General features: G+C 36.4%; 2 protein-coding genes across 2 annotated transcripts; one reads left to right on the forward strand and one right to left on the reverse strand.

The window, feature by feature from the left end:
* Positions 1-29: 29 nt before the first annotated feature.
* On the forward strand, positions 30-1,338 carry LOC115444826 (39S ribosomal protein L12, mitochondrial). The gene is made up of 3 exons (XM_030170760.2): positions 30-269; positions 472-751; positions 1,071-1,338. Exons 1-3 carry the CDS (start codon positions 211-213, stop codon positions 1,272-1,274), a joined length of 543 nt encoding a protein of 180 aa, XP_030026620.1. The 5' UTR covers positions 30-210; the 3' UTR covers positions 1,275-1,338.
* A 985-nt stretch (positions 1,339-2,323) lies between these two features.
* LOC115444825 lies at positions 2,324-23,590 on the reverse strand. The gene is made up of 5 exons (XM_030170759.2): positions 23,295-23,590; positions 10,442-11,877; positions 9,894-10,098; positions 5,784-5,959; positions 2,324-3,272 (listed from the first exon to the last, which is right to left on the reverse strand). Exons 1-5 carry the CDS (start codon positions 23,425-23,427, stop codon positions 2,388-2,390), a joined length of 2,835 nt encoding a protein of 944 aa, XP_030026619.1. The 5' UTR covers positions 23,428-23,590; the 3' UTR covers positions 2,324-2,387.
* Positions 23,591-23,756: the final 166 nt, after the last annotated feature.

Raw genomic sequence — 23,756 nt, forward strand, 5'->3', positions numbered from 1 at the left:
TTCTTTCACAAACTATTACAGGTATTTTCTAATAATAACTTCAATAAATTCAAATCAATGAGTTTTATCGATAACAATACGGAATCTAACATGGCATTGTGGGTCATCACTATTATTCTTACCAAAAAGGTTGAGGATTGATAATAAGTAAATTTTGTTTGTAAATTTGAGAATTAACACCCCTGCACTGCATTTATTTTATTGGATAACATGAACACATTTAGAATTATCAGAAATGTTCCAGTTCAATGGCGTTCTTTCTCAAGATGGTGAGTAAAATTTACGTCTTTTAGGTTATGTTCGTAACTCTTATTAAAACTTAAATATGTTATTTATATATTACAATTATTGTAACTGGATACGGCTCTTGGCGTACTGCGTTGCTTAAAAAATCATTCGGATATATAATATAAATAATGTTTCATTCATATACATTTAATAAAATTAAAAAAATATTTTTTGTACTTTCAGCGCAATACTCCGCCAGGAAGTTGTTCAGGCAGCAACTCCTCTCAGTATACCGGTCCCTGAAGGCGTAGAGAAACCCATATCGCCTAAGATCGAAAAAATAGTTTCTGACATAACCAACCTCAACCTTCTTGAAGTGTCAGAACTGAGCCAGGTCTTGAAAAAGAGGCTGAACTTGCCTGACGCCCCGGCGATGCCTATCGGTGGATTTGCGATGGCTGCTCCGGCCGCTGCTGCGGAAGAAGAGGATGCTGCTCCCAAGATAGTCAAAACAAGCTTTACTGTTAGTATTGCTTTAAGCTACACTAGAAAAAATAGTTTCTTTAGTACATAATTAAAAATTTGTGCCAATTTTCTCCCTTATACAAAAGTGTGATATCATTAGCCACAAAATGTCCACTGCTGAACATAGAAATCAATGTTGTTATAAAATACAATGAAATAATTCACATTATTTCTAGCAATATATCACTAATCTGTATTTGCCTGCATAATATTCATTATATTTTGTCAATTGTCCCATTTTAATCTTAGTCCTGGGTACCTATTACATATGATACAGTATCCTGCTTTAACACTTATGGAAATATTGGTAATTTCAGGTAAAGATGACCAAGTTTGATGACAAACAAAAAGTAGCCCTGATCAAGGAAGTCAAGAGTCTTTTGGAAGGTTTTAACCTTGTCCAAGCAAAGAAGTTTGTTGAAAGTGTACCCACTGTTGTGAAGGCAGACATTTCCAAAGATGAAGCCGAGAAACTCAAGGAGGCATTGTCTAAAGTTGGAGCTGTTATAGAAATTGAATAGATTAAGTGTTAGGTTTATTAATAGTCTGTAAATTATTTAGAAAACAATAAATATTCAACCATCATTTTGTTTGATTGGATGGGCGGTTACACTTAATATTATGTGAATAATTTTCAGCAAAATTGAACATCACTTTGTTTTTCTTTATTATATTTTCTTATTTTTGTTTCGGTTTCCCCCTCTGACTATTTGTGGGTAGTTATAACTTCATCAGATAAGCAGCATTATTAATTAATTATGCTTATTTCTGTCCCAAAATTTATTGTGCTGTGTTACTTATAAAAGTTTGTCCCAGCGATTTACTCCTGTAGGAAAATTAATGTTCTATGGTTCGCTACAGTAATTTATGTATGTTGTAACAGCAAAGGCTTTTTATAACGGAGAAGCCGCGAGCAACATTTTTGGCATAAATTTCTAACCCTAACTATATTACTTTCAAAATGAAACCAGAGATCTAGCAATAGTAAACGGTTTTCAAGGGCCAGAATCTCACAAAAGGTTTTATTTAACCAGGCCACACAATCAGATATGTGCATGGTAAATCAAGGTGATTATTTGATTTACATCTTACTATTACATTTCCTGCTCAATTTCAACAAGGTAGCGACAGATTCCATGACTTGATAGAAAATAAGCCAGTTGTAATTTACCAGGTAATGTGTATAAAAAAAAATTAGCTGCCACATTTGTAAGAGCATCACTTGAGAACAGCTCCATCGCCTTGACTGATTCCTTTTTTTTATTGTGTTCCAAATTATCAGGAAAAAGTTTGTATCAAATAATTTGAAAAATCAATGGTCACGCTAATCTCCGGAAACACCCAACCGATTTCAATGAAAATTTTTGTCAGAATTTAGTTAGTTCCAGCTTGATACATAGGATAATTTTGAACCCGATAAGTGGCGCTGTTGTCGAGACCTAAAAGATGAGATAGTTTAAATAAAATGCAGTCTGTGGCTGGACGAATGCCGGGCCCACTAGTTTAATAATATAGCTAAATTGCTACAGTAAAAATATACCATTACATTTCTAATAAAAAGAAAACATGATACAATGTAAAGAAAGAATTTATTTACGAATTGTATCGTAACAAATTACGAGTATGTACCACATTCAATAACAATCTAGCGCATTGACCTCATTCTTCACTTGATACATACCAAGAATATCGTCTAACAACGACGAGAAGCTCCGTATGCCCTCATTCCACTTCCTCTTCTGATCCATAATAGCCTGGAAGTCATTGGTTTTTAAGTAGTTCACAAAAAGGTATGGCGACGCCAATCTCACCAGCTTTATTCTCGGACGCGGCGGGTTCGGCGGCGGCTCCGATCGTAACGACATGTGCTGTTCATAAATATTAGCCAGTAGGTTAATGTCATCCGCATTCAAAATACTCTCAATTACATTATCTGAAGCCGCGTTACTGGAAACTTCGGGCATCTCCTCGTTGTGCCAATCAAACTCATCCTTTATCTGAGATATCAGCTCTTCCACTGTAGCGGCATCTCCTGGAATGTATTTGATGAGATCCGGCACTTTGTGCTTTTGTAACATATCGTACAGTTCATTCGATATGGAGTGCGCGTACTCCATGATTTCTAGTTCCGTGTCGTCGTGCAGCAACTTGACCAGGACGGTGAGACATCCTATAGTGGATAACTCATTGAGGATTTTGACCAGCCTTCTTTGTATTTCGGCCGCGTTCAAGTTGACTATCTTGCGCGATTCTCTTGAGAACGTGACCGGCGGGAACTCGCCGTCCAACATGCCTTGATCCGTGAGGAGTGACTTGTAAACTATTTTCCAGAACGTCAGAGCGCTGAGCTGCACCTCCCAGTGGAAGTCGCAGAGCGAGGCGGAGACCATGTGGTCGTACAGCGACTGTTTGAACGTCGGCGCCAGCTTATGGTTCTGGTATAGATCGCAAAGTACATTACAGGCCTCTTTCCTGACTATACCCTCTTGACTTTCCCGCAATATTGACACTATTTGGTCCTGAAATAAAAAAAATGTTGAGTAAAAAATAAACACAATATACTACCACATGGTTAGTGTAATCAATTAACTTTTAAAGCATCTTAGTATGTCAGCAGCATTGATTACAATGTGATCAATGATTCAATGATGCATGTCGACAAAACAGACATTACTGTAGTACATACTGAGACTAATGTCGCCTACGAGAGGCGAGGTGTGTTTCTCGTAGTAAAAATTAAAAACAAGAAAAATAAAAATGTCTTTCTAAATTACTGAATAATATTGTTTATCTGTAAGGGGGTGCGAGTATAATCTCATTTCCAGATAAATTAAGTTAATGGTCTGCAACAAAAGCGTTATTTGCGTGATAAATGTTTCACTCATATTTAAGTACCTATAATAAAAATGCAATTATCATGTTTTCCCGGAATCGACGAGTTCCATATCTGCTTGTTAACTCAAAGCAAATTTAGGTTTTATAGACCAATATCTAGTAGTTATTTTATTTTTTTTAATTTATATCACTGTACTGTTACCAACTGGAAGTGCCTACAACACTTGCTTGTAAAACTTGCATATATGAGAACACATTTAGCATAATATTGCGTGAGTACCGGAGACTTAGCATTGGCATTCAAGTGACACGACTTCGTGCATATGAAATGTCAGAACCAAGCTTTACAAATTATAGTATTTTATCTACACCAGCCGCATTCAATCCTTATTTTAGACGTGCCACAGAGACTAGATATGGCTACCTTAGGCTACAACGTATATTCCTTTTAAAAATGTATAATTATAAAATACTTCATTTATCAGGCGAACAAAGGTCACCTCACGTCAGGCACATATGACACGTCAAAACAATTTATAAGAATAATATTTATTATTTCTAAATAAAAATTAAAATCTATACTATTATATAAAGCTGAGGAGTTTGTTTGTTTGTTTGTTTGTTTGTTTGAACGCGCTAATCTCAGGAACTACCGGTCCAAACTGAAAAATTCTTTTTGCGTTGGATAGCCCTATGTTCGTGGAGTGCTATAGGCTATATATCATCACGCTATACCCAATAGGAGCGGAGCAGTAATGCCTAATCTCAGGAACTACCGGTCCGAACTGAAAAATTCTTTTTGCGTTGGATAGCCCTTTGTTCGTGGAGTGCTATAGGCTATATATCATCACGCTATACCCAATAGGAGCGGAGCAGTAATGGCTAATCTCAGGAACTACCGGTCCGAACTGAAAAATTCTTTTTGCGTTGGATAGCCCTATGTTCGTGGAGTGCTATAGGCTATATATCATCACGCTATACCCAATAGGAGCGGAGCAGTAATGCCTAATCTCAGGAACTACCGGTCCAAATTGAAAAAATCTTTTTGCGTTGGATAGCCTTTTGTTCGTGGAGTGCTATAGGCTATATATCATCACGCTATACCCAATAGGAGCAGAGCAGTAATGGCTAATCTCAGGAACTACCGGTTCGAACTAAAAAAATCATTTTGTATTGGATAGCCCTTTGTTCGTGGATTGCTATAGGCTATATATCATCACGCTATGACCAATAGGAGCAGAGCAGTAATGGCTAATCTCAGAAACTAGGAGTTTGAACTGAATAATTCTTTTTGTGTTGGATAGCCCTTTGTTCCTGGAATGCTATAGGCTATATATATCATCACGCTACGCCCAATAGGAGCGGAGCAGTAATCGCTAATCTCAGGAACTACCGGTTCGACGTGACATAGCGAAACCTTACATCCTCCACATATCCCAAAGCATTATCACATTATTTGAATGTCGGCAAAGCGTCCAAGATTCTTTTGAAATAGGGTATTTGACTTATTTTTCTTTATAACTTTTATAAAATATGTACGTAGTCTAAATTCTAAATCAGAAGAAATCATTGAAATCTGATCAAAAATCCATAAGTTACAAGCAATTAAAATTTGGTAGTAGGCGTGTCAAATAACAGAAAAGAGACGCAATACTTGCATGTGACGTCAGCGGGCATTACGATGCGTGCGAAAGAAAGAGATAGAGCGATATCCCCACTCCACGCCCACTCCTGCACGTAGCAATGTTTGAAATTTGAATTACTGCCTTTTATTACCGAATTTTAATGCTGTTTTCACAAAATATTTCTTTTTTATACTAATTTCTATACATATAAAAAAATGCACAAAATTAAATATAGTCAAATACCTTATTATGGGTCTGTTGGTGTAGTTGGCTTTGGGGGCTCGTCCTTTGAGGCTATACATCGACGGTCCCTACATGAAGTATCGAATGTGCAAAATTGCATTTTGCAGATTCAATACTTTGGGTAGGGACCGTCGATATTTAAACGGTACTTATTAAAATGAACTGCATTTATTTAATACAATAAGTATCGAAGTGCGTATCGCCATGGGATATAACACTAAACAAGCAACGTATATTCGACGGTCCCTACGTAAAGTATTGAATCTGCCAAACGCAATTTTGCAGATTCGATACTTTACGTAGGGACCGTCGATATATTTATATTACCTGTACATTAGGGTACTGCATTTTGAGTTGTTCCCAGAGCGCGCTGACTTTACTCGCCGCCCCGAGGCACTTCAGCGCCGACACTTGCACATACGGCTCGAAATCGTTGAACGCTATCGTCGCCGCCACGTTGATTAAATTGTTCTCCAATATCTGCTTTTGGAATGGCGGGAACTCTGTAAGAACAATATTTTTATAAATCATTGTTGTATTGAACGTAACAAACTAATCCAAGAGAATTAGGGATACTTAAAAGTCAAAGGAATCGCGTGCCGGTGGCAGCCTCTATACAATTCAATTCAATTTTTAGATTGTGGCTCTATCGTTGCCAGACGATGATTGCCAATGTTAAAGTTGAAAGTAGGAAAAGTTACGGTAAATTTTTATGGGTCAATATGCAGGAGGTGTGGCTGGGTGACTGTCAATGGACGCCATTTTATGTTCGTTGACATTTAAATTTTTAATGAAACCTGTTACGGTATTCCCAGCTGTTACAGCCCTAGTACGTACACTATTAACTATCGCGCCGAGAAAAACTGAGTTCATTTCCTGTTGGTTCCAGAAACCTTCACCATCACGGCAGAGTAAACAAGACAGCGAGAAATCGCCTAATCATCGCCCAGCACCAGTTATTCAAAATATATCGATAATCATTGTCGCGGCAGTAGAATTGCAAGTCATCGGAAGATTCACTCATGTTGTTTGTACGTGATATCTAACCGTCGCGTCGATTATGTCCGATGATTTGACAAGATATATTATTTCTTATTCCAAATTTGGCGAATTCGTCATTTGCAACAGTCGATATAAATATGCACCCTAATAGTTGGTGATTCATTTTTAATCAGTGATAAAAAATGAATAACAAACAATTTAAAACGAGCAAAACGTAATTGATCAGATTAGAGCAGTAAAAATAAACCAAATTTAGATTTTATTTTACAGATACAGCGACTGAGTCGTATCTACGAGAAACAAAATTTTCTTCACATTTTTTACGAAAGCGAAGATTTAGAGCAGACCCTATAGTAATCGTTAAATGACTTATAAGCACTGACAATAATAGGCACTTTTTTAATTAATGATTTATTATCTTAATTTAAAACAGAAATCACGATCAAAATACGGCCAAAACAAAACAGATGGAATACTAGCTTGTCACGTTATCAGGAACTACTAGTCCGCGAAAGAAAGAGTTACCGCGCTATCCTCACTACGCGATCACTCCTGCAGATTGCCATTTTTGAAATACGAAATATGAATTTTTACTCCCTTTTCCAGACCAATTTTATTGCTGGTTTCATAAATGGACTTCTTTTTTTCTATTGTTTATTACGTATAGAATAATTTTCAAAATCATAATCACACCCCTTATTATACCTACATATATGCGCTACCCATTATTAAAGGACAATAAACCGTTTGGGAAAAGACAGGCGATGTTAGGATCTCTGGAAATCTCGCTTACTATATGAATAGCAGCAGAAAGCTGTCACTTCGCACGATTTAGTGAGACAGAGGTATTACCAAGGCCGAACGGTCCTAAGATGTTGGCAACCATCGCTATTGCATAGATCTACCTTTTAAAACTACTGTCCCTTAGTATAGCGTCTACATAATTCCCTAAAACACCATATATATATCCACAACACCGTTTGTACAACGCCCGCGTCGCGTCAATTTAAAAAAGAAAACAGGTAAAAAAATATCAATAAGTTCTTACACCTGGCAAGTTATTGCGATAGAAAATATCCCGTGTTAATCCAAGACATGGTCTATGTTTGTGAGCCAAACTTCATCCAAATCCGTTCCGTTATTTCTTAACGAACGAGTTTTTTATCGAACATCCAAACATTTTCACAATCTTTTGCATTTATATTAATAAGTAGTGAGACGTCATTATTGCCGAATCATTGTTAGCACAGATTTCCACGAAATGTATCGATAATCAATATACATAATACAAAAAAAAAATGTTATCATAATTTATGTATTGTTAGACGTTTAACGTAATCCAAACAAGTCTGCATGACTTCTGGCATGACTTGACAACAATGATGGATGGAAGTAATCATTTCTTTCACGTGAACAAGAATCTGTTTTACCGAATTACTCAACATGTAGATAAAGTGTAACGTTATCTATTTAAATTGTTAATTTGTTTTTTACTTTGTGAATGAGGAAAGTGGTGTCGAAATTGGAATTAAGTGTGCTTTACATTGCTTACTGGCTTCGTAGATATTTTTTAAAAAACAAAGCTTGTGAGTTAGGGAAGCTAGTTTGTGATTTCGGATCGTAGATGATTTATGTCGAACCAGCCTCCAGAACAAGCCCTGTGGACGGTCGGAGACCAAGTGCATAATGAGGAATTAAAGGCTATTGTGGAATCGTAGCTATCGCAAACCACCCAAGAGTTACTGGTGGTAGGTCTCTCACATTAGTTTCCAGATTCGCTTTAAGTGGATTAAAACAGTTTATTACTCACACCGAAGTCTGCAGCTAACTTTTTTTTGCTTTGAATGACGAGACGAGCTTTCCATTCATTCAATGAAACACCATCCAACACCGTGAATGGCAAAGTATCGTTTGGTATTCCACTGCACTCGTCATCCTAAGACATGAGATGTTAAGTCGTATCATATATCCAGTAGTTACTCTGGCTACAATGTCCTTCAAACCGGAAACAGTGACTACACACTGCTGCTTGGCGGCAGATATAGACATTGCGGTAGTACCTACCAGGGCCGACTCACATATATGAGAGACCTACCAGCAGTAATATCAGCCCTGTATTAGATACTTGCCCACTGCTGAGCACGGGCCTCCTCTACTGCTGAGAGGGATTAGAGGCCTTAGTCCACCACGCTGGACCAGCGTGAAATACGGTCGACTACTACCAGCAGTAGTCGACCGTATTTAAGATATTTGGCTATCCCTATTGTTCTTTCAATGTAATAGTGATACTGCAAGTAACATAGTATTGTTCACATTAATATGCACATAGCGCGTCCTTTTTTAATGATCCACACTCTAAGTTGTCACCTGTTAATTAAAAACTGACCATGAACGTCTGCCAAAAAGGATTAGACATAAGAACGGTTGGGGTTTACTAAGCCCTTGGAAATCTCGCCAACCGCCACGCAAAACACGCCAGCCGGCTATCACACGACATTCAGGCTAATACGATTATCGTGATAGAAACATGATATGATAACGGTCGCCGTCATTGTTATCGTCACAGCCGCGGTGACGGTGTGAATTGGAATGGAGTGATGATTTCATACAGCAGTTCAAATACAGTATCTAATATGCGATAATGCATTTAAATACATAATAAGGTCGAGCCTAATCATTGGAGGGGCTAGCAAAGTTCACCCATGGTCTATCGAACGATTAAATTCATAGTGTTAATATAAGACAAATTCAAATCTATATCACAAATTCCAATCCCATAAAACTTATGATTTCATTAAATACATTGAGAAATACTTCGTATCTTGCTGCAATCGTCATCCTGAGATATAAAATGTATAATTATAGGCATTAGAGTTACTCCATAATGCTCTATATTTGCAGTCGCAGGCCGTAATTACATATGAACAAAATAAAATTGCCCTTGCATAAAATAACTTACAAACAGAGATTTGTGTAAGAGACTACCACCGAATAACAATACGATTTACTGTAGTCGAATTTGTAAGTTCTTTAAATACCTGGTTTCGAACAGACCAAAATCCTACTAAAATTATAAATGCGAAAGTTTGTCAGGATGGATGTATGTATGTTTGTCCCCCTTTCACGAAAAATCTACTAAACAGATTTGGATGAAACTTTACAGTAATATTGGTTACACATCAGAATAACACATAGGCTACAATTTATAATCATTTTACGTAATTTGGTCATAATATAACGAATAACGATACATATCAAGTAAGACAGAAAAAATATGTATCCCGGAAAACTTCTTCACGCGGACGAAGCCGCGAGCAAAAGCTAGTAATAAATATGTCGAGTGGAGAAAGACAGTCATCTGTCATCCCCCACTTACCATCAGGGGCAGAGCCGTCAATCTGCGGATCCGTATAAAAGTCATGCAAGGCTACTTACTAATATAGGAGAGCTCAGTGCACACGTGTAGCAGCTCAAGCGCCGAGTCCCTGATCTCCCAGTGCATGTCGTGCATCTTCATGTATATTAGCTTGCCCAGATCGTGCATCGTGGAGCCCGGCTTCGTCTCTAACAGAAGCGACAGATTCGGCGGGAGGAACTTCTTCACTGTCACCGCTATCAGGTTCAGAGCTGTTACAATAAACTGTAAAATAGATAAATAATATTACTTTGAATGAAAAAACATTACGTTCATTAAGTAAATGCCCTAATGCCAGCCCGAAATTTATTAACTGCCGCCCACACACGTGTTGTATTTCTATAAATAGAAATACTGGCATGAAACGCCTATGCGTTTCATGCCAGTAACTTCAAACGCCAGAATTGTGAAAAACCTTTATAAGGATACATGCTAATATTTATTTAATTTTTAGGGAATTATCGCCTGAAATGAATTATTAGAAAAATACATGAAGTGTTAGAGAACCATTGCTATTTCATATAAATACCACCATACCAAGAGTGGATATGAAGAAAATGACACTCACCTGACAAGTCAGGTTGGTCCTCTTTAATATATTGAACACGACCGAGTGCAGACATATCACTTCCAGGCTCTCATGCCAGTTAATGTTATGATTCTTGACCAGCGACAGTACGATGTCCAGCACGTACGTCATCACGAACACTCTGTCCTGCGAGTCCTCGGCAGAAGCATCCTGCTTCATCTCGCCATAATCATCCACTGGATCGTATTCTTTCAGAGCATAGAATAGAGATTGGAAGACTAGATTAGCTTGTTCATCACTCAAGTGATGCTTCAAATAGGTAAGCTTCTTGACACCACGCAATATCAACGGCAACGTGTCCAACTCGAGCATCAAATTTCTTAACGCATAAGCAGCCTTGGCAGTGTGCTCGCAAGAGGAGTTAATGAAGTTGAGTATATAATCGTACATATAATCAGTCGTGGTCGCTGTACGCCCGCACGTACTCGTTTTTATGAACACTACTAACGGTACCAAGCACATAAACAGCATATTCAATTTCAAATGAGACTTCTTCACACTGTCCGTGACCACGATGACTTTGTCCCCGAACACTGTACTCCAGATGACAGCGCAATCAGTGCAGTAATCCAACACGGTTGTAGCTAAACGACGTTGAATGAACGCGTGTATCGTATTGAAGTATGTAGCGCCCAATTCAAGAAAATCATCTGGCCCGTACTCCGTTTCTGGTGTCATTGGTTTTATCAGTAAACATTTCGACAAAATCAACCAGAATACTGATTTCGATACGAGCAACAAAAGTTCCTCATTATGAATTTTATCTAGCACACAATATAAATACCATACAATTTTGATTTCTTTGACCATAACCTCCATCAGAATAGACGGCTGGACAATTCTATTATCTTTGCTTATGATAGCTATTAGCATGTGAGTTATAGGTATTAAAACTTTGGCTCTCTCTTCTTCCTCGTCACTTGTAAGCGATTCAATCTGAATATAATGTCCTTCCACTAAAGGCTTAATTATAAAATGAATAACTTCTGTTATGGCTTCTAAATATCTCAAATCGTTCAGTCTCCAAAGAAATTCTGCGGCAAATTTATAAGTTTGTCGAACTAAGAATACAGTTCTTTTCTCATTACCTAAACTGAGTATTTCTTTCCATATACCAGTTTCAAGGAGCCAAGATATGCCGGAACTGTGCTTTACAATGGTTAGAGCCATTTCCATATATGCCACCTTCATACTCAGGTGCATGTTCGGAGAGTTGATATCTTTGAGTCTCTGTACTGAATTATCCGTTTTTCTACACACAAACATCGTGAAATTAACCTCTTTTTTACAGCTGAGCGCGAGCAGCCTTATGATGAATACTTTGACGCTTATATCAGTCTCTGGCTTGTCGATGCACATTATAGCATCGTAAAGCTCTTCTGGTACGAACGGTATTATTCTGAGATAAGAGATATCTATAAAAAAAACAATGTGACCTGTAGTTCTGTTAGCAATCCGACATTTATGGGAAATAGGTAATAATAGTATATAAATAAATTACAGTCAATATTGACGCGCTGACTTTTTTCTGCAACCAAGCATTAGTCACTGTTGTGTTCCGGTGGACATTGTAGCCAGTGTAACTACTGGACGTAATATCTCATGTCTCAAGATGGCGAGCGCAGTGGAATAACAAATAATACTTTGTAATTCAAAGTGTTGTATGGTGTTTCTATTCTTTATGAGCGGTCATATCACTTACCATCAGGCGAACGGAAGCTCATATCATCATTCGAAGCGATAAAAATACAAAGCATAAAAAAGACGAATACGATAGGAGCAGATGGAAGAAAAAATATGTTACCTTCCATACCAATTATAACAATGACTAGATTCATTGTACGCCTTTTCACACTCATAACTCGGTTACCAACTCAGGATTTTTCAGCCTTCTTAAAGAACACTATGGAATTTAGACCATATCAATAATAAGTGGGCATGATGACTTGTCACTCAACACTCAAAATCTAAAGATGACGCACACAGAGGAAATGTAGTACTAGAACCAGAGACGTGTCGGGAGTTATTTTTAAAAAGGACATGTGCCCCTAAGACTAAAAAACCCAGATTCTGGTGTAACAGCAATTAGTACAAAAAAATCTTTCTGTGGAAACAGCATTAAAATTCCATAAGAAATGAGGCAGTAATTCAAATTTGAAATATTGCTACGTGCAAGAGTGGGCGTGGAATGGGGATATCACTCCATCTCTCTATTTCGCACGCATCGTAATGCCTGCTGACGTCACATGCAAGTATTTTGTCTATTTTTTGTTTTTTGACACTCACCCCTATTACCTAATTTCAATACAATATGGATTTGTCACCAGATTTCAATAATTTGTTGTTTTAAAATTTATACGACGTACTTTTTTTATAAAAGTAAATCAAATGCCCAATTAAGATGCTGGCTTTATTTGACAGCTTCTCACGTGCTATTGCACTTCAGAGGAAAACTGAGTTTTCTCCATTAAAAAAGCCCTTGGCATTGAGTTGTTTATGAACAGGCGTCACTCAACATGCGAGCGAAATGCTTGTCCCATCATTCTTCTATAAAAAGTTGAGTCTGAGTTATCCAATACATGTGAATTATGTGAACGACATTCCATAGCTTATACACTTGTCGCGTTCTTATCAAAACGAGGATATAGTTTGAGGTCAACAAACTTTACTTTTAGCTTATCACGGATATTTCGTTGAATGAAAAATATTCAGAAAAAAAATCATTCGATTGCTATGTCCAAAACTCTTTATTATCTTAGTTTTTAAAACGTATACTTTTATTAACAAACTTTTTAAAAATTGCGCATGTTTACAATTTGAAGTATAATATATATTTGTTAGCTATAAAATAAATGTACTCTTCAACATGATAATATAGCCAACAATTAGATAAGATACCTTAGTGGTTTTTTTCAGTAAAATAAATATTAAGGACTAGTAACTTTATCTGAGCCTAATTTTCATGCAGTAAAATTTCGACAACTGGAAAAGGTGTCATCATTATGCTATAAAAATGACAAAATATATAGTCACGATGAGAATAATGCAATGAAAGTGTTAATTTATTACCACCAAATGTGAAGCGACCTTTGTACTAAATGGGACCAAGACAAATAATTCAGCTTTACTATATTTAAGTAATTTTATAATGTGTTTATTAGTTTACTTACATATTGTAACTTATGTAAAGAAATATGAGCTTCGGATGTTTGACGCATACACCATAAGCTGGATTCAGATAAAATCGATACCAGCAAAAAGGCTGCGCTAAGTCGATTTTTATAGGTAACCTTTCAAAATTTCTTAATGACAAATAATTATACCGCCTCCATAAACCACTAAAAACCAAAAAATAATTTAACATTACCTATATATTGGTTACCAATTTTGGAGTCGGTGCCTTATAAAAATTGCCGGCCTTTTGGAACCGGATATACACAGGCTGATCTCGGAATGCGACACACTTACGTGGGCCACTATGGCTTTAGCAGCTTGTGTAAGGTGGTCGCTATTCGGGCGGATATAAAATATATTCTACCACCAGCAAAGTTAACATATTTAAACCTTAAAAAGGGGTAATGTTTGTAAACAGTGCTGCTTGAGGCTTTACTTTTGGGAAAAGCCTTTCTCACTACAAAAGTCCTTATAACATTAGAGCTATCCAACGCGCTGCCAGTACGGCGCCAGCGCCGTTCATTTAAAAATCGAATAAAAAAATACATTATTTCCCACGGCAGCAGATTACTGGAATAAAAAGTACCCTATATATTTATCCAGGCTCCAAGATAAGATGTAACCGTGTGCCAAATTTTACTCTCATCCGTTCAACTTTTTTCTGTATATATAAAGGTAATCTAACAAACATCGAAACATCCAAAAATGTTCACAAATTCGCATTTATATTTGTAAGAATGAAAAGCCCAATGACGTCGAACTTAAGGAAGGTTGTACCTCAGAAGAGTTATTTAGTTTTTCCTTCCTTAAAATATATTGTATACACTAGACATATAAGCCTACAAAACCTATGTTTATAAATAAATTAAAAAGGATTATGACATCATCAATACAAGGTAATTTTTGCCGTGGCGAGCCAACAGGCTCTTAAAAACAAGTTCTAAACGTAATATCCTCATTGGAACAAATATTTGAGCTACTCACAAACATTCAAGCGACGCGAGAATTGCGGTAATGATGGATTTAATTGGCACAAGTTTATAATATAATGACTCGTGACCTGGATGTCCTTAATGTTTATAAGTTTTTGCATAATTATTGCAATATTGTTTTCAGTTTGCGGCAGTCAAGTGTGATAACTGGGATTTATGAATCGGTCTATGTTGGTAAACAAATCTCACCTGTGAGCTGGATCTTAAGTGAACATTTGCACAAAACTTGGACAGTTATTTGAACATCTATTATCAGCTGACTCAACTCTGTTTATTAAAACTCAGCTCTCAAAATAAAAAAAATCACGTATCTGTCACATGTTAATTTACTACCAACGGTATTACATAAAAAAAAATTAATAAGGAATATTTAAAATTTTCAAAAAGGCCAACATTTTTTTTTAATTATATTTTGTTAATCTTGGCATATTTCCACCCGTAGAAATATGCAACGAATGTTTAAGACATTTTGATCGGGGAATGGATTTCATCACATCAGATGACGGAGACTCCAACTTAACAACTGCAACAGCCCAGGTTAGGAAATTTGGAAACGAAAACAGGACGAAACTTCCCAGAATGGGAGAAAAGGATCAAATTGTAAGGAAATGTTAACAAGCACGTTAGCATATACGGTTGGAGTTAGGTTTGTTGGTTGAGACCAACAATCGCTCCGGGGTATAATTAATTATAATAAGTAATAGCTCTAAAGATCAACGGCGAAGGGTGAAGTTTTCCGAAAGTAACCCGACACAACATAATATAAGTAGTAAATAAATGCGTTCTGCGAAGCGCTCTAATGATTTCTTATAAATTACGAAAGGGAAGCCGGCAAGAATTGGCTTATATGGACCCTTCGCTACTGCTAAAGACATAAGTATTCAGTTATTATATCTCTCATTTACATAACAATTAGTAGAAGACGACAAACCAGATTTCTAAGATTATACCGTCAGCAGCGATAGCCTAGTTGGGTGTAGAACGGACTGCCGAGACGAATGTCCACAGGTTCAAACCCCAAGGGCACACACCTCTGACTTTTCTAAAAAATCATGTGTGTATTCTTTGTGAATTTATCGTTCGCTTTAACGGTGAAGGAAAACATCGTGAGGAAACCTGCACATCTGAGAAGTTCTCTATAAGAATTTCGAGTGTGTGTGGAGTCTACCAATCCGCACTAGGCCAGCGTGGTGGACTAAGGCCTTATCCCTCTCAGTAGTAGAGGAGGCCCGTGCTCAGCAGTGGGCAAGTATATAATACAGGGCTGATATTATTATGCGGACATAGGGAAGATTTTCATAGAAAAAAATTACGCTCATGCGATTGTTACTCAATGTACCGTGAAATACCAAAACGACAATGTAAAATACATCATATTTTTTCCATATCATGACTTGCACGTTTTGAATTCGAATATTAGCATATTTTCTGTAAATATGTTATTACTCTATTAATATCTAAGGACGCTGTGTCATCTTGTCACACGGACATTTCAAATAAGACAGCGACTTATTACCAATTGGTAATAACTTTTGGAGCAAAAATTTGGCCCTGATGTTCGGTCTATAACTAACAATATAGTTTAACGTTTGCGACCAACCGTTAACTCTGTTACGTTTCCCTTCATAATATTACATTGTGCCGATAGAGAATAAATAAAAAGTTATGAATATTATTAGCTGTAATGCAGATTTTACGATTCAAGCATTTGAAGATCACCAGCTCATTTCCTACTTTCACAAGCCCGATTGATTTGAAATTTGGTGTACTGTGACTTCAGTGACATTTACAATACATGGCAACTTTGCACTGATGATAACCTTGTATATAAGATTTATTTCGATAATCAGAAATAATTACGAGAAAGCCAGACATGCATGGCATGTCAAGGTCAAGAGTGTCGCCAGCCGATGGCCCAGTGGGGGGCAAGTTGATATGGAGAATGAGAAAAGTATGAATTGTAGGTAAAGTCAAAAGCTCATGTTCTTTCCCCTCTCCCCATTAACAATAAAAAAGAGCAGGGCGTAATAGAGCGCACGGAATATTAGGAAAGGAAATGGTGAATTCCTTCGAGTTTCCGCGTACGGGAATGATCGATCAAGCAAGTCAAGTCAAAGACTTAGCGCTTTCGTTGCTTTACATTTGGCAACTTTTTTTAGAATCTCTAGGGGGGACAGCTGCTTCTCCCTGCCCCCCCTTGGCGACGTCCTTGGTCAAGGTTTCTTTTCAAACTCATTCTATATTAATAATGATGTGCACGTACTGGCTATATAGTTAACTAATTTAACTTTGTATACAAATGACTTTCAAATAACGTAATGGATATTGAATGGCGAAAATATAAACCCTGAGTTTCTTTATGCTGTTCTTCGACTAGGCATCATTTAGGTAGTTAGTGAAGGGCTGGTAGGTAAACTAAGCTAGGGCTCATATCGTCTTCACCGGTGGGGATCGCGACGCGTTATGTTTTCATCTCACCTTACCCAGACCGATCTAGCCACTTTCGTATACATTGTGTTTTTTTATTGATTTATTCTTAATTTAATATGTCCATAGTTATATTACTGAATTAAATAATGATTTGTTATGTTTACGCGAATGTTAGTCATAATTTTTTTTATTTATCGCAAATCTTAGTGTGGGTACCGAGCCTAAGACATGAAACTTTCAAGATACTTAAGATACAATTAATAAATACAACGCATGTGAAGATAGTCGTTATTTAATAAACCCATATTAACACCTGCTCAATATCTTAAGTCAACATATACGGATTTTGACAGCTGAGTCTTGCTTATTCAACAACCCCGACTCAACTGAGAACAAGCTCTCAAACAACAATTTAAGCTTGGTTTATCAATAATTCAATACATTAACAGTCTTACGTTTAAACACGTTAAGTTTTAATCAATTGCTTTGCCACTGATTACGAAAAATTTTACTTGCAAACTTGTGTTAGCGTTAAGAGGTGGTTAAGAATTTCTTAAATAGCAGTCAAAATTAAACATCGCTTATTTAAAAGTTTAAGAGCAACTAGTCTGCTCTTAAACTTTTAATCATTTGTTGACTAGTCAACACGTAACTAAGCATAGCTGTGTGAATTTTTTATAAGTAAGATTGTAAATGTCAACTTGAGATTTTACTCAAAGCTGAGATTGATTTATAAATACAACCCTTAGTAAAATATTAGTTAAGCAAAACTTTATGAAGGCGGCTTTATTCTTGTACTACTTAAGACGTTATAAAAGCTTAGTTATGAATTTTTTTGTTAACATATTTTTAGTTTCATTTTTTGCTTGATTTTAACCGCGAGCAATAACAGTTTTTATCTCAACAATAATTATTTGCTACGCGTGACTTCTTCCGCGTATAGTTTGCACTATGCATGTGTACGAAATATGATACTTTAGGTATACTACTGTATACTTTTTTTTTGTATTGAATGACGCAATACGACCGCCCATAAACAGTAGAAACACCATCCAACACCGTATTGTTTAGTATTCGACTGCGCTCGCCATCCTGAGAAATGAGATGTTGAGTCTCTTTATGTAGAGTAGCTACACTGGCTACAATTTCCACCAAACTGGAACACTGCAGTGACCACACACTGCTTTTTGGCGGCCGAAATACCTACTCAGGCGGACTCTCACGTATGAGACCTACCACCAATAAGGATAATTCAACAAACATATCTGTTTATGGACCCTATCTGTAACTTCTAAATTAATGGGGTAAGGAAAAAAGTTGAAATTAAATGTTTCGTGCAGTTTTGGTTAACAGAACAGAGCAATCGCTGAAATCCATTTAGCAGTTTGAACAAGACGCGCAAACAAATTAATAAACTTTTATTTTTATTTTATACTAGTTGTTGCCCGGGGCTCCAACCGCCTTAACGAACATTTCCGGGATCAAATGTACCCTATGGCCCTATAGCACGCTGCGAGCTACCTACAAGTAAAAGAATTTTCAAAACCGGTTAAGGACTTTTTAAGCTTATCCATTACAAACATACAAAAACTGAAATCTTTTCACTTTACAATATTACAGTAATAATATATTTATTCTATACTAGCGACCCGCCCCGGCTTTGCACGGGTGCAATGCTGATACTAAATACACTACAGAAAAACTGTGAACGTTGTATATAAAAACATAGCGGCCCGCTCTCGCTTCGCACGGGTATAACATAAAAAATAACAGTATTTCTCCACTATTTAATGGATGTTATTACATATAAACCTTCCTCTTGAATCACTCTATCTATTAAAAAAAACCGCATCAAAATCCGTTGCGTAGTTTTAAAGATTTAAGCATACAAAGCGACATAGGGACAGAGAAAGTGACTTTGTTTTATACTATGTAGTGATAAAGTTAATATGAGTATTTCGACATCCGTAATCAGGTAACAGCTATCAATTTTCGCTGTCAATACGAAACCATAGTAATAATCTATTTGCCCACGATATAGATAACAAGGTTACGTTCTGTGTACAAAAGTTAATCATTGAACGTTGATTCATATCTTTAAAACAAATATTACAGTCTACAAAGTACGCTCGATAAGCGATTTGCAGGGACAATCAGGCCAGGGAGGGGCGAGAGGACCCGGCGCCGGTAGAGAGGGGGGGGGGCATTATAAAAAGTATTAAAAGTCACTACATGCCTATGAAATATATTTGCCTATCGATAGTCGACTATCGCTAAACTATCGATAATCTATCGATAGTTGACGTCATATCAATAGTATCGATAGTATATCGAAAGAATCGATAGTATGATACAGGGCAATGGTATTCATACTATCGATATCGAAAATCAGCGTATATTTATGAGTAATACTATCGATAGCGCTATCGATATTGTTACTAGTTTTCGAGGTCATGTATCGATAGCGAAACTATCGATAATTGGGTAACTCTACTTTGAATGGTGAAATGATATCGTGCTATGAAAATTAAAGTCAAATTCCTCGCAAATTGAAATGGACTGCATATTAAGAATCTCTAGGTTAACTGGTGCCCTTTGATAGATCCCCCTCGCCCTTGCCTCTCCCCGCTGTGTAGGCTGGCGCTTGGGTACAAAAGCGTTAAGGTCAGATGAGACAATGTTAAGGGTCTTTTAAATAAATATGGCAATAAGGGGGCCAGCTATATGCATCTAACGTTGTGTTACACATAATAAAAATTTGATAAGCCTTGGAAACAGCGAGCGATTGAAAGTTGTGATCTCTATCTACATCGCGATAGTTTTTATCCGCAAATTTTAGATTCACGCCTTCTCGTTTAGCCATAAGTTTAAAGGTGCTCTTATAAGAGCTAATAAATAGAAAATTATGTTCCCAAAACACGTAAGGCTCAATGTTCTCAAAACATAACCACAAAAGATAATACTACATCTCTTGTATTATTACTAGCTTTTGCCCGCGGCTTCGCCCGCGTTATAAAGTTTTTCAGGCTAAAGTTTTCCGTTATAAAAGTAGTAGTTTCCCGGGAGCCTATGTTCTTCCCAGGGTCTCAAACTGTCTCCATACCAAATTTCATCTTAATACGTTGGGTAGTTTTTGAGTTTAACACGTTCAGACAGACAGATGCAGCGGGGGACTTTTGTTTTTATAATATATTTTTTAGAACTTTTAAAGTGGAACAATCCCGTCATACATCATTGTTGCATAACTTTAACCGTTTACGCAGCGCAGGCAACGGAAGCTCTCAAAACTTATAATTTTTCCCGTTTTTGCATCATGTTTCATTACTGCTCCGCTCCTATTGGTCATAGCGTGATGATATATAGCCTATAGCACTCCAGGAACAAAGGGCTATCCAACACAAAAAGATTTTTTCAGTTCAAACCGGTAGTTCCTGCGATTAGCCATTACTGCTCCGCTCCTATTGGTCATAGCGTGATGATATATAGCTTATAGCGGTCCACAAATAAAGGGCTATCCAACATAAAACGAATTTTTCAGTTGAAACCGGTAGTTCCTGAGATTAGCCATTACTGCTCCGCTCCTATTGGTCATAGCGTGATGATATATGACTTTGAGCACTCCACAAACAAAGGACTATTCAACCCAAAAAGAATTTTTCAGTTCGAATCGGTAGTTCCTGAGATTAGCCATTACTGCTCCGCTCCTATTGGGTATAGCGTGATGATATATAGCCTATAGCACTCCACGAACAAAGAGTTATCCAACGCAAAAATATTTTTTCATTTTGGATCGGTAGTTCCTGAGATTAGCCATTACTGCTCCGCTCCTATTGGGTATAGCGTGATGATATATAGCCTATAGCACTCCACGAACAACGGGCTATCCAACGCAAAAAGAATTTTTCAGTTTGGACCGGTAGTTCCTGAGATTAGCCATTACTGCTCCGCTCCTATTGGGTATAGCGTGATGATATATAGCCTATAGCACTCCACGAACAAAGGGCTATCCAACTCAAAAAGAATTTTTCGGTTTGGACCAGTAGTTCCTGAGATTAGCGCGTTCAAACAAACAAACAAACAAACAAACAAACTCTTCAGCTTTATATAATAGTATAGATAGGTACTATATGTATTATACTAGTTACCAATTTCGGAGTGGTTGACTTTTCACTTATTCTTTTCATTCATGTAGTATTTATATATTCATACATTTTGACGTTTACCGTGCATATTTCGGTATTTTTAAGTTAAATACTAATTGGCTCAAATTTTATCAAATTATTTTCAAATATGTCCGAAATATAAAAAAAAAATTACTTAATATTTTTTCGAACCGGGATTTTCATCTGATTGAATTCTAGATGCATACTTTATTAAAAATTTTGAATTTGTCGACCATTACATTTAATACCTTTTAAAGTTTCAGTCGCGAATTTTTTGTGAATTAAGTACTTGAACAAAATATTCTGGCTACACTATTGATTTTTTATATTGTTCTTTTGTTACACTGCCATATCATAAGTGCCATTTAATTACTAACATGAACAAATGAAACTTCATTTCATATTGTTTTCAAGGAAATATCAAAGAGAATATGTTTGTAAGAGGTAAACATTTTATCTTTTTAAATAATTTGTTTAGGCATCTAGATTTAACTTATACAGGGTGCTATTAACATTCCGTTCATCATCTTTATCTATGCTAATATTGTGCCAAAAATCATCTAAGAATATTGAATATTTTTTCTAAAAATCCTGGTTTTAGTTTTCTGAACTTTGTATCACTCTGTAGTTTAGTGTTAATATGGTGTGTAGTGTATTTCTAATTGAAAGTAACAATAATAGCCTTAATTCTTCCTAGGACCTGTAATATCAAAATGACTTTGTGTTGTTATTTATTATGTTCAAAAATTACACTTTTTTTACATCTACAGTTTGAATAACTTATTGTAGATTTTTTTTTACAAATACACAAGTATGTAGTTTCACTTAGTAACACAATCTCAAAATGACCCTGTTAAAAATAAGGTTGCATGTCCTTTACTAATCTAGTGTAATATAAAAATTAATTCTGAAAATAATTATAAGTTTGAAAGACTATTACTTCTCTCAACATTATAACCTAAAGGAACAACCTATTTAGTATTGAGAGGCAACATAAATTATTTCTGTAACTAGCTCTCACTAGTATTGCCCGCTTCATATAGTTTTCCCAGGATAAATGTTCAATTATATATTTTCCTAGTATAAAAAGTGGCTTATGTTTTTCCCAGAGCCTCAAAATATCACCATACGAAATTTTTAAGTTTATTGTTTTTAGACAGACAGATGCGAGTCGACTTTGTGTTATAATATGTAAGGAAGCATGGTAAACATAGAGTGAAGAATCAATCAACAGTATCTGTTATTTTATGTATATTGTGTTACGGAAATGTTGAACAGTAATTTACTACAAAGAGAGGGTAGATTTGAGTCTATGTCTTAATGTACCACCTACATGGACTGTTTTTTCCATGTAAGAAAGATCACTATTTATTTCGAAATAAAGTTCTTTTACATACATTTTTCACCATAGAAAAAATTCACACTTTCGACAGATGCACTAGTTTTATCAATGATCATATCATATTAATTATACTAAAATGACATTTATATTGTATATATATACTTTGTACCCAAAAGATGATGTATTAAAAGTATTTATGAGGCAGAAACGGTCAACAACATTTTTATAATAACTACACAAATACATGTCAAAATCCTTACCAAAAAATACTGTATGCTGAGAAAACATTCTGTATGCAAGTTTATCCAAGCAAAATGTTATTAAATGTTTTAACTGTTAGCTAAAATTATAATCTACCAAGACCACACTTTTTTTTATTTCTTTGAATGAGGAGACAAGCTTGTCGTTCGCCTGATGGTAAGCGATACGAAAGCCCATAAACAGTAGAAACACCATCCAATGCCTTGTATACAAACTTACAAGGTACAAAGTATTGTTTGGTATTCTACTGTGATCGCCATCCTGAGCATGGTGTTAAATCTTATTATGTCCAGTAGTTACACTGGCTACGACGTCCTTCAAACCGGAAAACAACAGTGACTACACATTGCTACTTGGCGCCAGAAATATACATTGCGGTTGTACCTACCCAGGCGGACTTCCACATATAAGAAACCTACCACCAGTGCCACCACCAGGGCTTTAGAGAAAATAAAATATTTAATTTCTACCTGGATCGTTATGTTCGTCATAGCGTAGCATGTTTATGAAACGGTCGGCGTAATAGTTACTCATCACATAGTTCGGCTCTGCTAGCTTCTTAAACAGCAGTCTCATTTTGTCACGAACTTGGCCCTTCTCCATGATAACTGATTCAATATTCTGTTTCTTAAAACCCAAATTATATTTACATGACCCGACATAAGTGTGGACAAGATCAAAGACAAGATTATGGAATACTTCTGAGGGATTATTTTTATATGAACATGTCTGTCAATGCCACAACACGTCAATTAGTCTATGTCAATAACTGCTGTCAGTTCACAGTTGTCAACTTAGCTTGTCAAAGAGATTCGTAAAGATAAAAAATCTTTTCATTTCCTGTAAGCTTTCGTATCAAAATATCGATGAAGTTTCGATACTTAGCGAGAGATCTTCTCTCAAAATTGGTCCCGGTTTTACATGACTGGGCG

This window comes from Manduca sexta, chromosome 12 (genome assembly GCF_014839805.1).
Source record: "Manduca sexta isolate Smith_Timp_Sample1 chromosome 12, JHU_Msex_v1.0, whole genome shotgun sequence".
NCBI classification, from domain to species: domain Eukaryota; kingdom Metazoa; phylum Arthropoda; class Insecta; order Lepidoptera; family Sphingidae; genus Manduca; species Manduca sexta.

Coding starts and splice junctions, on each gene's coding strand:
- LOC115444826 (XM_030170760.2), top strand. CDS start 211: ATGAACACATTTAGAATTATCAGAAATGTTCCAGTTCAATGGCGTTCT. Junction 270..471: donor TGGCGTTCTTTCTCAAGATG/GTGAGTAAAATT, acceptor TTGTACTTTCAG/CGCAATACTCCGCCAGGAAG. Junction 752..1,070: donor TAGTCAAAACAAGCTTTACT/GTTAGTATTGCT, acceptor TGGTAATTTCAG/GTAAAGATGACCAAGTTTGA.
- LOC115444825 (XM_030170759.2), bottom strand. CDS start 23,427: ATGGAGAAGGGCCAAGTTCGTGACAAAATGAGACTGCTGTTTAAGAAG. Junction 5,960..9,893: donor CACTGAGCTCTCCTATATTA/GTAAGTAGCCTT, acceptor TTGTTCTTACAG/AGTTCCCGCCATTCCAAAAG. Junction 3,273..5,783: donor TGCAGTACCCTAATGTACAG/GTAATATAAATA, acceptor TTTTTATTTCAG/GACCAAATAGTGTCAATATT.